Below are 14370 nucleotides of genomic sequence, written 5' to 3'. Positions count from 1 at the left end.
AATGTATCAGTGTTAGGTGAAAGTTTTTAATGAACTGGCATTATTTAGCTGAAAAGGAATAGCAGTTGGCTGTGGTTTATGACTCACACTTTGGTTAATCCCATGGAGAGACTGTGTGAGTTGGTGTCATTAGTGAGAAGCAGTCACACTTCTCCTTTGGTATATCCCCAACTGAAGTTGCAGGCAAAAAACCCATCAAGTCACAACATTCAGATTTAGAATTCCTGCTCTTCAGCACCCTCCTGCCTTAAAATACCCAAATTAGAGATGCAAGACAGATTAAATGATCTTCTGTTTACACCAGCAGTTCTCTGACCTTAATTTTGTCATCCTACCCGTAGATTTGAACACCTCAAAATGAATGACAGATTTTAAGCATCATCTTTCACACATGCCTGTTAACTAGTGTAGGAAGCCCTTTCTGCCTCTTAAATCAGCTTTGCTACTTGTCCTCAGCATAGGGGGAAAGACTAAAAAAAAAATCTTTGCCAAAAGAAAAGGGATGACTCACAAAGATTTATTTTCATGGTCAACAGAAAGTATTTAAACCTGATTAGACATATGAAAGAATTTATCATGGATTTATGTTCCACTGTGCTATGTGAGCTAAATGTATAAACCCATCTTTAGTAAAACTTTCTTGCTGTGACAGAAACAGTCTGGAAACCAGTGTGACTCACTAACCAATTATGCCAGAGCCATAACCTTATGGAAGGGAAATGTTGTAGGTATTCAGAGCTTAACTGAAGGTAAAATCTGTAGGGTTTTGCTTGGTTGTTTTCCTGCACGAAGATGTAGACCACATTTGCTTCAGTTTTGGTTGTACATTGGACTGAATTTCAAACCTTGCAAGAGAAGTTTGTCAGGAAAGATTTAGCAATTTTGTCCTGAGAAATTCCCGTATGTCTGTAATCCTAATACTTTATAGAAGAGTGTCTAGGAAGATTATTAGAACTGTATTTTTTGATAGAAAGAGAAATCCTTGTAGAATAGATGTGCAATACTGCAGAGCACTATTGGTAAATAGTAGAATGAAACAGCAAATCCTTTCCTTGGAGTATAATAGAGGTGAAAATCATGTTTCAAAAACTTCTCTGCTGTCTTGACAGGTAAAGAAGAATCTCTTCTTCAAACCCATCACTTTTCAGTTCTGAAGCTAATCTCTCACACAGTCACCACAATGACACTGCAGGACTTGAAGCCTCTGCCCACACTTGTAAATTGAAAACCACTGCGGGCTATATTCTAGAGCATTATCTCAGTCATTTTATACAGTGAAATTATTAAATGTTTCCTGATACAGTTTTGGTAGATGTAGTGAACTCTCAAGTGATTCCGGGGCAGTCTGGGAGTTGGCATGACCGAGGTATTGTTCCCATGTGGCGATATCTGGCTGTCCATTTTGGCAGATTAAGGGACACAGGCACAGAAAATCAACTTGGTTTAGCTGTTAAGCTGCTGAGGGCGGATTTAACCTGCTAATGCAGGTGACAAAAACTGTGATTCTAACTGGAAATTTTTCTTCACATTTCTTATATTTTCACAATAAAAATTTTGCCAGTGTTATTTTTTACCACACAGATACTCTAAGTATTGAAAGAAAAACCTTCTTGCAGGCATTCTATCATACAGTCACAAAGGAAAATATTAATTCTTCTGCGATTAGCAGATATTTCTAAAGTACTAGGATTAATCCTGGTAGAGATGTATGTTATCCAGTAGCATATGTTTTATACATATGAGATATAAAGCTTGAAACTGCCCTTTTTTCATCTATTCTTTGGAATTATTGCTATGTTAAAAATAAACACAGACAAATAGTAGGGGTTGCTCTGTGGTGAACCAACAATTTGGGAGATGTTTCCATAGCCCAAAGCTGGGGTGAGTTGTGCTGTTTTGTTGCCTGCAGTGCAGAGTGTGTGCCTCTTTCACTTGCCCCAGGAAATTTTATCAGCTAAGCTGATAAAATAGGTTGGAAATTTGCACATGTATAATTATTTTGACTTCAAATAGAACACATACACAGCAGAGCAAAGGAGCAACTGTGTAAACTGAATTTTGACTTCAGCATTCCTTCCAAAGGATCCCTGTCTGTCCACGTGATCACATAAGACAGCAGGGTTTTCCTGGATATGGTTGTGTGGCTGTAAGACCAAGTGCATCCTTGCCTGTTATTAAATACTGCTGCAAGAGGGTTTCTTTAATAATCTGTTGCTCTTCACTGAACTGTTATGGACTGTCCATAATAGTGCTTAAATTCTGTACCCTGTCCACACACAGCTAAGCCTCCAGTAGCTTGCTGTCTCTGACCACTCCTCAAAATTGAATTTTTAGCTCTGGACAGACTGAAGCCCCATAATAGTTTTGAGCTCAAAACCCCCAGTTATTTCATACTAGCTGTTTTCCAAGATCTAGGTGTCTTATCATCATGACTGCATCCTGAATCTGCTGCTTGGTCCAACTCAGTGGTCAAGCCTCATGTTATATGATATGCTTTCCTTTTTATTTCCTAAATAAGGCATTAGAAAATTCATGTGTTACAACCAAACAAGGAGAGAAGAAAGGACTAGGGAAATAGAGGATTGCCAGCACAAGCAACCAGAGTAGGGAAAAACTTGCAGCACAAAAGGTAAAACAGGAAGAGGGGGTTTAGTGTGACAATTTGATAAACAGAGTTGATAAACAGTCTGGGTTTTTTTGGTGTATGATTAAATAGCAGCCTTCTCTAAATCATTGACTGAATTCCTCAGTATTCTTAGATCTGAGACTGCTCATTGGTTTCAGCAATGCTGGTTGTTTTGAACCGAGATTATAGGATCACGTAAGCAGCAAAAATTGATTTCTAGCATCTTCGACTTTATTTAGTGCCATGTAGATTTGAGGGGAAAAAATTGTAACTTATTGACAGCAATGTGCCCCAGAGAAAGAATAATTGTAAAGACCATTGATACAGAAGATGTCTGTGCTGGTTCCCTTGCTATATCTTCCATTTTGAAAAAATGCAGAACCTCTTTTTTTTAAAAAAAAAAAAAACAAGGGTTGGAGGTTTATTGTATCAACTTTATCTTCCAACATAAAATTTTGTTTCCCAATATTCCTTTATATGTTTTAGCTGAGTTCTGCTCTGATACCAAAATCCTTCAGGACTAGTCTGAGACCTGTTTATTTCCATCTGAATCATGTTTTATTCTTCTAGATGTTATAGTGCAGCAGCTTCATAAAGGCTAGGTGATGTTCACAAGGATCCCACATTTTCTCTTTGAAAACGTTAAGTCTGCCTTGTTGAACTGTAGTGCTGTACATTGATATAGGTGATTATTCTCTGAAGTGTTTCAGTCAATCCCAGTAACATGTACAATGTGGAAATTAGGATGCTTTCATTCCAAAAACTTCTTCAGAGAGTCTGCTTCTTGAAAACTGCTTCTGAATTTGACTGTCTTGAAATAAAAAGAGTAGGTAAGTTATCAAAGTTGTGTAAGACTGAGAACTGTTAGCAATCCTTTCTATTTGAAGAAATGTCTCTACTATTTTCAGATGGGATTCTAGAGATGCATCTTACTTTTGCTGTTTTTCTGTGTCAGCAGTGGAGTTTGACAGGAAAAACACAGCAGGACCAGAAACTACTTGCTTGAATTTGTCTGCAAAAAAAGGGAAGTTCCTTTACTGCACAAAAAAAGTGCAGTAGGACATGAATTCAAACTGTAGTCACCACTAGCACAATGGACCCCTCTTGATAGAAAGCTGCCTATTCATTCTACCTGAAGAACTGTAGAACAGTTCAGCATTTCCAGTGTCACTAATAACTGGAGCTGGAAAAGTTCTAAAAAGAGCAGCATACATCCCAAAGTGTGAAAATCATCTCCTCCAAAATCCTTGCACAGGGACATCAGTGTGACTGATAATCCAAAGCCAAAATATGCCCTCATGTGTGTGCTTGATTCTAAAAGGACTTGAGAGGCTTTTTCCTCATGCCATTTTCATCATCTCTGCTTCACTGCTTTGAGGTTCAAACAATTTATCATTTGAATTTGAAAACAACAGAAAATACCTGCTGCTTTGCCTTTGTCTCATTTGATAAGCATGCAGCATTATCCCAATAGGAGTTTAAGATGATAAAACATCAAATGAGACAGAAGGCAGGCTGAAATGGTTATATTGTCATTAACTTACAGCACCCTTGGCTGTTACAATGTATTTGTGCTGTGCTGTAAGTCTCAAATGAACAATTTGAGAGTAAATGAATAAAAATTGTATGATAGGTTAGTGGGGTGTTCATGATTCCAGATGTTATGAACTTAGAACCTTTCACTACTCCTGTTAAAATTATTGGTGAAATAGAAACTTGTTGGTTATTTTGGGAGTCTTCTTCCTTCCCTTTTGTGTTAAAGTACAGTTTGTGATGGAGGTAACATCTGGAGCTATGGCTGTATCTTCACACCTTAGCATGTAGCACTCTGTTCTGGTTGTGCTGTCAGTCAGAAGCCAAATAAATCCAGCTGACAGGGCACTAGCAGGATTCCTGCTGTTTGCAGTAAAACTTCTCCAGGGTTGGATGAGCCAGGGAAGGCAATGTCAAGGGTGCTGACAGTTGGGTGTAGGGCCTTGCTTTGTTTAATAGTCACTGTAGAGGACACTCTTAGATGTCTTGGAAGGCACTGTCACTGCAGTCCATTGAAAAATACTGGCAGAGCCTAGCAAGGCATCTGACCCTGATCAAATATTCCTCTTAAATTAAAAGCATATTTAGCTATTCTGCTCAGCCTGTTCTTAGTTAGTTAATAATGGAGTTGAATCCTCTTGCTCTATTTTGAGAATATCTTCTTGAATCATGCATAGAATGATGTGACTAATTTGTGGAACAGAAGTCCCTGTGCATCAGCTGTTCACGGTCGTTTTCCTGGGGGGAAGATAGAACTTTTTATCTTAAAAGACACCGATCATTCTTTTCAGCATATCAAAGAACAAATGTACTGCAGGCTTTTCTATTGAAAAAAAAGTAATAGAACAAATGGCTTTTATCTGTATTTTCATCATTACACCTGCATAAATCTCACTGATGCTAATGGGACTTGTAGCAATGTAGATAAAAGCCAGTCACACTGTTGAGATGTGGAGTCCAACGGAACAAGGCGCACCACAGATGCAGGAGGGTTCATCCCTGTAGGGACAGCCTGCAAGAGTGCGACTCAGCCTGCTTGGAATAAACCATTGGTGTGCAAAGCCAAGGCTCTCCACAGTGATGTGTCCCATCAATCTGATTAATGCAGTGACTGTGCAAACTTAGTGAATGCTCAGCTTTTCTGCTGCTCAGATGGATCTTTCCAGAGAAAAAACGTTTGGTCTCTGCATCCACTCAGCCACAGTAGGAGCACATTACCTGGACTCTGTGACTGGGAAGAAAGAGATGGGACTATGAGGGTTGAGCTAGAGCTCTGAATTGTGGGCATAATGGGCTTAAAACCTGCAGGCTCACCTTCAAGAGTAGGAGGGGAATGAGGGGACAAAGGGTCAGACCTGTGGGATGCTGTATGGATTAAGGAAAAAAAAAAAAGAAAACCAGCAAGCAGCAGGTTCTTGAAAGTATCTAGAAATACATGATGAAGGACAACATTAACTGAGAGCAATACAGTTAGTCCTCACAGCTGATCACAAATGGTAATGTTGTCACTGTGAGCAGAAGAGGAAGGAAGTTGTGTGGGTGGACCCCAGGACAGAAGCTTTAACTGGGGCGGTCTGATAGAGAAACACAGAATTACTGATTTCACTGTTGACAAAGCCATTAAGTCATGCAATTAGCTTCATTCCTTGATAGTTTGAGAGGATGTCTACACTAAAGTTTGAGTTCTGCCCAAGTTCTACCCATGGACACTTGAAATCTGTAGACTAAAAGCAGCAGACACATTGCCACCAGCAATTGCTTTGACCTAGGTGAAAGTAGTAGGGTTTTTTTATCTTTTATTTTGCTCTTTGAAGTAGTATGTGTTGACCTCTTCAGTAGTGTAACATACACTTTGAATGTTCAAAGCAAAGAATAAGACTAAGAACTTATTATGGAAGGCTTGTTCAAAAGAGAAATTGGGCAAGGAATGGTTTTGATCAACCCCCTGCCTAGGATTCCACCTGTAAATGCAGCTCTTGCACCTCTCTTGCTATCTGAGCTTAAGAAATGTAGCATTGCCCTTTAACACACAAACCAGAAAGGCAGGCTTTCTGTAAGGTGATGTGGCTGCTTCTGTCTTCAGAGTATCCTTTTCATCTTCCTGGGGCTGTGTGACATTATCTTTACTGTCCCACAGCCCCTTTCTGTCTGCCAGCATTTTCTTTCTTGAAAAAACAAGCATACTTGTGACATGTGCTTCTGAAAAGGCACTGTGTTGTCGTCTGATATATTTGGCTATTCTCAAGTCCACAGAAAAAAAATGGCAAGTTATCTTTTCATCACAGGATATTCATAGTAAATAGAAAAATAAAAATCTTATCGGTCCTTACTGCCCAAAGGAAGTCTATAAACAGGACTCCTGAGTGTATGCAAGTAATCTTCAGAGGGGTTGAAGAAGTGTGGTTGAAGTGTGAGTAATTCTACTTATAGAGGATCTGCCAAGGGTACAGCCGGAAAGGCTGGCAGGGGAAGTATCCCTGTTGCTCTGGTAGGACAGTGAACACACAATTTAGACTGATTCAGTACAAGTTTTGTGTAAGCAGGTTAGTTCCTGCCTTTGTTGCCTGAAGACGATACAAGGTGATTTACTTACAGGAATGTAAGCGCAAGCCTTTAAATAAAAAGAACTGCTATTGACTCTGAAACTCAGTTACCAGCACTGATGAATTTTTGAAATCAATTTACCATCATTTAATATTATTTTAGAATAGCTGTTAGTGTATTGCCTTTTTATTTCTGCCAATAAACTTTGTAATAGACACTGCATCAGGACTGAAAAGCCTGTGAACACCATGGAGACACTATTTTTTCAGTGTTGTGTTGTGACATACTCATGATCTTTTTTTCTTTGCTTCTTTAACTTTTCTTTTAACTTCTTTATTTCATTTCTGTTCAGTGTGTGTGTTCATTTTAGTGATAGTGTAGTTCATTGTGGAAGTTATTGAATGTTCACTTGTGAATACTACTCCAAGGCACCCAGCAGGATTAGTATCTTAGTAGCCACCCAGTCATCATGCTTCCCGTGTCAGCTGTAGAACACAAGAGTTACGTTGGAAATACTTAGATAAATCTATTTCCTCAAAATGGCTATGTACTTTGTCAAAATACCTGCGTGTTGGCTTTCTTTGCTGCTTAACTGCTGTTCTGTCTGTTCCTAACTTCCCCTGTTTAACAGCAGACAAACCCAGGGAGCACTGACTGAATCGGATGATCCCGAAACAGGCTGTCTAACTGATAACAAGCCAACTTCTCGACACTTCTATCCTGTCGCCTTGCTGCTTGTCAGCTCACACTTGCTGGTTGTGTGGCTTATTTTAAGTCTTGCTTTGCTATTAGCCAAATATCAATAAACTTCACTTGTGTTCCTTTCTTTTCTACAAACAGCAACAAACTAACTCTAGAAAAAAAGGAATTATGTTGTAATATTTCTACAGTCTCAGACCCCAAGGATTCATCTTTAAGATACCAATGTCTGAAATGTACTGTGTTTCCATTCTTTTTTTTCTGAACTCCGAGAAGTATACTATGCATTGAGTGAATTGAATTTGATTGCTCTTTCTGTTCATGGTAAAGCTTTCCCACTGTAATTAGCGCAAAGAAAGCCCACTTACAATGCTGTCACTGTATAGAAGTTGTGGAATCCTGAATGCTTGAACCCCTCTTTCCAGAGTAATTAGTCTAACAAAAAAAGAAAAAAAAATGAAAAATGAATTTGCACAACACAAACTAACCCCTAGACAAATATGGCAGGGCAGTGGTTTGTGAGACTTCTCTTTCGTTGTGTTCTTTTCATTGTTACTAGCTGATGGGATTGTTTTCGTTTAATAAATGATTATTACTTTGCTACAACTAACTCTTTTCTGTAGAGTAACTAAATGGAATAGAATAAGTTCTGTTTTGTAATGAAATTAACCTGTTTGTAACTGTTGCTTTAGTTGCTTTTGCTTTCAAGACACTTTTATATTCTTTTTAACAAAGTCCTGTTTATGTCTTGACTTTGGCACTTGTGACTTTTGTACTGTATGTGAACGAACATCCTTCCTTTATAAAGCAGAGAGGTGGATTGGGCTGTTTGAAAAGCCATTCTCTCTTTTTTTCATTGCAAAGCTGAACATACAGGAAATGAAGCAGAGATGAAACTTTCCTTCATTAGGGCCAGACTTAATAAACTGCCTTATTCCTAGAATGCGCATTTTAGGGCAATGTATACTCGCACATATATAGCAAACAAATTGGGAAAAAAAAAGGTATGAAAAGGTTTAAAAGGCAAATATATTTCTGGAATTAGAGAAAAATGTATCATTAAAGTATTTAATTTTTTTTACTGAACTTTAAACCTCAAGGGCAGATATGTTAGGGGGGATGGAAAATCTTATCACCTATTTCTGAGGGCAATAACTGTACTGGGCCTGGCCTTGGATTTAATTTTGTAAGATGTATCATCACTCGTGGAAAACAAAAATGTAGAGTTGAATCTTTGTTATTTTTACTTCAACTGTTGCTGAAACTCTGCAATGAACAAATAAAGCATATTTATTTATTCTGTGTTTCATGAAGTTGTACTTTTTCCCCCTTTCACTAGAGAAGGATGCCGCATAGAGAATGTTCTGAAGAATGTCAAATGCAGAAAGTATGCATTCAACATGATACAGCTGATGGCTTTCCCAAAGTACTACAGACCTCCAGAGGGGACATATGGAAAAGCTGACACCTAAGTTTAACAAAAAGTGTAATCAGGAGTATACATCATGCTAATTAGTGAATATAACAACCACTGTTTATGACGTATGAATTGGGAATGTATAACCAGTGGAGGTGTTATTTTTTTCAGGTTTTATCATTTTACATTAAAATGAATCTGGTTAGTCATTATGAAATAAATACCATGAAAAAGCAAAGGACTGGGTATTCTGAAAAATCAAATATATTCACCTTATCTTCATGAAGTTGAAGCTTAGTATGACTCATAAGCCAGCTGGAATTAGTTTTTGGGCTCATTTGATTGAAGATTTAAAAGGGAAATGGCATTTGCTGTAGGAATAGAGATTAGTAATCTGGAAGGTGGCATTCTGACTCCAAACCAAACCCTGATATTTGATTTAAGGGGTCTCTTACTGCTGGAAAAGGTGTTTTCTGGAACCAGCCAGAGCACTGACGTCTCAATCACTAATGATTAAACCCTTCACATAAATGTTTATGGAAGATGCTAATGTTAATACCTGGGCTAAATATAATTTCAATAATTACAATTAGCTTGTTTACGTAAGCATGGTAACTTCATAATATGTTTTTAGTAATTGCAGACTGCAATTTCAGTAATTCCATTCTGATTCCCTGCAGTTCATTTGGATGTATCACTCTTGGTTTTCTGTACCTCAGCCAAATCCCACTTATTTCACTTTCACATAAATCACTCTGAAATCAGGGAGATTAATTCCACAAGTAAGGTGACCTGAATTTGGCCTCCTATTTAGTGTAAACCTTTAAAGGAAATTTTCTCTAGTGGTAGGGAAAATAAGTTGTATATGCAGGAGTTAGCATCTCTTTAGGCTATGAAAACATGTATGTTATTACAAAGCCTAAAATAAATGTTATGAGTAAACTGCTGTACTAGGACTAGTTAGCCGCTGCAGCTGATTTATATCAAACTTGTAATGCTGCAGGTAGACACTCTAGGATGAAGAACTATCAGCTTTAAAAATGAATGTTAATGCTCTGCCAGCATGTGTTAGTCCTGAAATTTGTCTTGCAAAGAACGTTTGTGTTTTCTAACTGTATCTATTTATTACCTTCTTCTGCCTCCCAGAGAGAAATACAATTTAAAACTCCCAGGTATTCACTGGTTACTGACCTTTACGTAATGCATTCTTTTCATATCTAGAGCAGAAGTACGAGAAATTAATCCTAATGAAACTACCCTGGGAATTTGAGCATCTGTAGGAAATTGTAATTGCCATGGATAAAGATGTAAATGTTTGTTTACTCCTATGGAAGTCAAAGAAATCTCTATGCACTACGAATTATAATTTGTTCTTTTTAATCCATTAATACCCATTACTGGGTATAAATCTGTAACTATAAAAGAATTTAAGAGCCTGATGCTGCAAATTCTATTTGAATGATCCCATGGAACTGATCTATCATTTGGTTAAAATTATATCCATCTTGTATATTTGCAAGATCAGGCTTTGGAGTTTGTAGGAAAACATCAGAAAGAGATCCTTGTTCTAATATTCATTGACTTTAGCGGAGCCAGAAATTCACCTGTACAGTATACTAACTAATTGGAACTTTTTTTTCAAAGGAAAGTAGGTAATGCAAGTAGTGTTTTGGTGCATTAGGGTTTTTTTCTATTATATAATGTGCTATTGTTAATTGCTTCCTTGTTCTTGGAATGTATTACTTCAGTAGATGTCAGAAGAGTCGACAATGCATCACAGATAAGCTCAGACCGATGAGATCATAATGCTTTGATTTCTTCTTGTCATGTACCAGTAGAAGTGGGCAATACTCATTGTGTGCCTGGATATATGCATAAATTAGTGTTTGGGTCTATGAATATAATGTAGCTGATCTGTATGAAACCTTTTTGTGGATTTATAGAGTGTAATCCTTCATAAAAAAGTAATTTTTTTTTCTGCCAGGCTGCTGCACTAGCCCTCACTATATACATGTTTATTATTACCTTAAAAAGCCCTGCATGTGCAGTTTAGAGAGAGTGATAAATTCCTCATGGATCTCTGAAATAACCCCCAGGTGTGCAGTAGAGAATGCCAACCATTGTACAGTAATTCTGAACCTATCTATAAAAATCTCAGTGGGGATGGTGTTCCCTGCTGGGTGCTATAGGTACCTAGACTTCTTTATCTGAGTCCCATTGGCATTCTGTCAAGTTACAAATATGAAATTATCTAGATTTTCTTGTCAGGAAAATAGTCTTTCAAGATTATGCCTCAGCATTTTAATACTACCTGGGCTCTAAATTGCTATTGTCACTACCTTGTTATTTTTGTGTTGAAGTTGTTTTTCACATTGAAGCCATAGATTTGATAAGGAAAAAGAAAAAATGGCATTGGATTACTGTCCTTTTTGTTTTAACAGCCATTCACAGTATGTTCTTGTGAAATTAAATAATCTCTTATTTGCTACCCCAATCACATCAGTGGGCTGCACTGAAACTTCATTGTGCTTGGGCCATTACAGAAGAGTTGGCTGGGTTTTGTGCTAAATAATACTGAATTTTTTCCCACTAATTTTTGAATTGGAGCATCCTGTTGTAGGTCAGGAGAGCTTTGAAAAACCTGCTGAAGTGCTCCAAGTCTCCTGGTAAAGCCTCGTTGCTTCCGCACCAAAACAGGCCCAAATATTTTGTTGTTTGGTCGCTGCCTGCTGGGGGCTGCTGTGGTCCCTGTGGGCAAAGGCTGTGCCAGCAGCTGAGTTGTCAGCTGACCATGGGTTCAAAATCCATGGGTTTTTTGGTTTGCCTTTTATGAAAAAACAAAGAGGGGTTTGCTGCAGGTTGATGGTTGCATTACTTGGAGTACATTTACTCTTTGTAGCAGCTGCTTTCAGCCCTGTGGGTTGTTTGAATGCCTAACAGAGTAGTTAAATCATCCCTGGGGTATTGCACATTAACTTGCAGCTCACTGTGGATATCAGAGGAGTAAAACTAAAGAACTTAATTTTTCTAAGCAAATGACATTGTTTGTTTTGCAGAGGAATATGGTAAGCATAGTGGTTATGGTGGTGGCTTCACAACAACTGTTCCATACCTGCTCTCTTAAAACTTTTGTAAGGTATAAAATAATCTGCTTTTAGGGGAGGGCAGTTCTCAAGGGCTGAAAGACGAAAATTCAAAAATACATCTGGCTTCTAAAGCCAAATCTTGTCTTACAGAAGATATTATTTGTAGAAATCAAATCAGGATCTGTCTTGAGGAATCCTGAAATAAGGGCTTCTAGCTTTCAATATTTGTACAATGCATCACAGTTACGTGGCGGTTTTATACCACAGAGTAGTGTCTAAATAGAGAGCTAGTCTAAAATACCTAAAAAAATAAGGAAAGGAATGTTTAAGTATTTTTTTCCCAGAAATGATTGTAATATTGTTATAATACATAACATGTCTATGACTGACATTAAGCAGGCAGGTCTTTTTTGCTGAAGTCTTTTGAGGAATTTAAAATACATTCTGGTTAATGTTTATACTTTGGCTTTTATGGAGCAATTAGGAAACAAAAAATTTTAATTATGTTATCTGATTTTTGTCTATGTGAAGCTGTGTATTTTGATGGAATCCTAGCAATGTGTGTGTTACAAAGAAAAAATAATTTAGGGGGACAACTAAAACAAAATATTAACTGAGAAGTAGCCTTAATGAAGTCCTTTGCAATGTAATTTTTGTACTGTCTGAATTTTACCATTACATAAGTGAAATGAGGAAATTAACAAACAATTTTGTGTCTGAATCAATCTCTCCTGATGAAAATTCTCTTAGTTGCAGTGGAATAAATTGTAATGGTATTCTAAATCTTCACTAGTAATTTAGGTATAAACAAGTGCAACACTTCATTTTGAAGCCTACTCTATAATATGCTTATTAAAAGTTTCAGGAAAAACTTATTTTTATTTCTAGATTTAACACAAGTTCCAAGAAATCCTATGGTCCATTAAAAAAAAAAAAAAAAAGCCAGAAAATCCATTGAGTGTCAACCAGTGTAATAAAGAAAGCAATTGCATTGAAAACTATGCAGCAAAATTTCTTGTGTGGATTAATGTATGTAATCAGTTAACAGTCTTAAACGAATATTGTGTCGGTTGGTTATGTTGTAAACTTGAAACCATTGGTATCTATATTTATGCTCCTTTTTATTATAAAGAAGTGTACTGTATAGGCAATGCCATGAGACATGAATTTGCATCTTGCTTTTCACCTCCTTGCAGCTTAAAAGCAGATGTTTACAATGGAAATGCTTTAAAGTATTTTTCTCCTCTTGAAAACACAAACTTACCTTGTATATTGCATGTTTACCAAAAAAAAAAAAAAATTGTACAAATGCTTTTTTAGAGAGGAAAAAAAACTTCTCAGACTTCAGTCCTGTTTTTTTCCCTTAGTCATGCAACACCTGGACTGTTGTGTTGCCAAACATTTGGCTTGCACTCTTCAGGACTCAAACATTTATTTCTTCTTTCTTTCATAGTATCTGCTGAATCAGTAATTTAACAACCATGACAATCAGCATGATACTCATGATCCAAGGTTAAAAACTTGCATTTCCTCAGATATGAGCAAATACTTCAGGAGAGATAAACTGTAAGACACTTGTGAACCGGTGTCTTCCTATTCCAAAGAGCTGAAACATAAGGCACAGGATTTGTTTGCTGACTGGGAAAAAGCGTTACAGCAGGAGTCTGACTGTGCTAAAAGAGTGCCCTGGACATGCCAGGTTCTGAGTGGTGAGATTTGAACCACGCTGCTCTTACTTAGATCTCTAACTGTTGGCAGTGGTGTTTGGTTACTCTTTCTGTGCAGGCAAAATGCTTTAAAAGTTTTCAGTAATTCTGTTTATGAATGGTCTGACTTCAAAACTTCTAAAATCCCAAATTACTTTGGTACTTGGTTTCCTTTTGTGTACTTGTCCCTTGTGATGTTCCTACCTTACATTCTGGAGCATGCAGGGCTGTGTATTAGTCATGTTAACAGGACTTCAGTCCACAGCATGTGTTTGTCCAGAGAAACAGAGCACAACTATAGGAATTCAATGCTTTTTATATTTCAGGACTTTTCATTTTTGTTTCATTGCTGTCTGTAAGCCATGTCCATTGTACACTATGTGTATATTTTTATTTAAATAAATGTAATGTTTATTTTTTATGTTTCTGACTTTTTTGTTTGTTATTCATTTTCATTGTCATTGCGGTGGTGTTGCCCAGAGGGAGGATTGTCCATGCTGATAAGTGTTCCCTCCTAAAGGAGTTGTTGGAAGTCCACTCACAGGTCTCATCACTGCTAGGAGCAAGGATTTAAGAAAAGTTCTGATACAACAGCTAAAAGCCTGCAATGGGTAAAAACTTAATAGTTCCTATTCTTCTTAGTCTTACTACAACTTTCATCTCAGAACCAGGTGGGTCATGCATTTTCTAGTTCAAAGCTAACAAAATATTCACATGCCCATAAGGAAATTCCTTTCACATAACTGTTGATCTGTAATT

The 14370-nt window shown here is 37.3% G+C and overlaps 1 protein-coding gene across 10 annotated transcripts in view; it reads left to right on the top strand.

Moving 5' to 3' along the window:
- INPP4B (inositol polyphosphate-4-phosphatase type II B) overlaps window positions 1-14041 on the top strand; it is a 293798-nt gene extending 279757 nt beyond the window's left edge. For 7 of the 10 annotated variants that reach the window (XM_066186445.1, XM_066186446.1, XM_066186443.1 and 4 more), the window contains one exon: window positions 7335-7866. In XM_066186445.1, coding sequence (XP_066042542.1) covers window positions 7335-7509 — 175 coding nt within the window. In that variant the 3' untranslated portion in view covers window positions 7510-7866. Of the gene's footprint in view, window positions 1-1109; window positions 1186-7334; window positions 7867-8741 lie in introns of those variants that run through there. The other 3 variants (XM_066186440.1, XM_066186439.1, XM_066186441.1) reach the window with 3 other exon arrangements.
- The last annotated feature ends 329 nt before the right edge of the window (window positions 14042-14370 follow it).

This window comes from Chamaea fasciata, unplaced genomic scaffold, assembly GCF_029207755.1.
Source record: "Chamaea fasciata isolate MVZ Bird 193981 ecotype frontalis unplaced genomic scaffold, bChaFas1.0.hap1 SCAF_6, whole genome shotgun sequence".
Lineage (NCBI taxonomy): Eukaryota > Metazoa > Chordata > Aves > Passeriformes > Sylviidae > Chamaea > Chamaea fasciata.
Note: the sequence above shows the minus strand (reverse complement) of the source record. Positions and strands in the feature narration are given on the sequence as shown.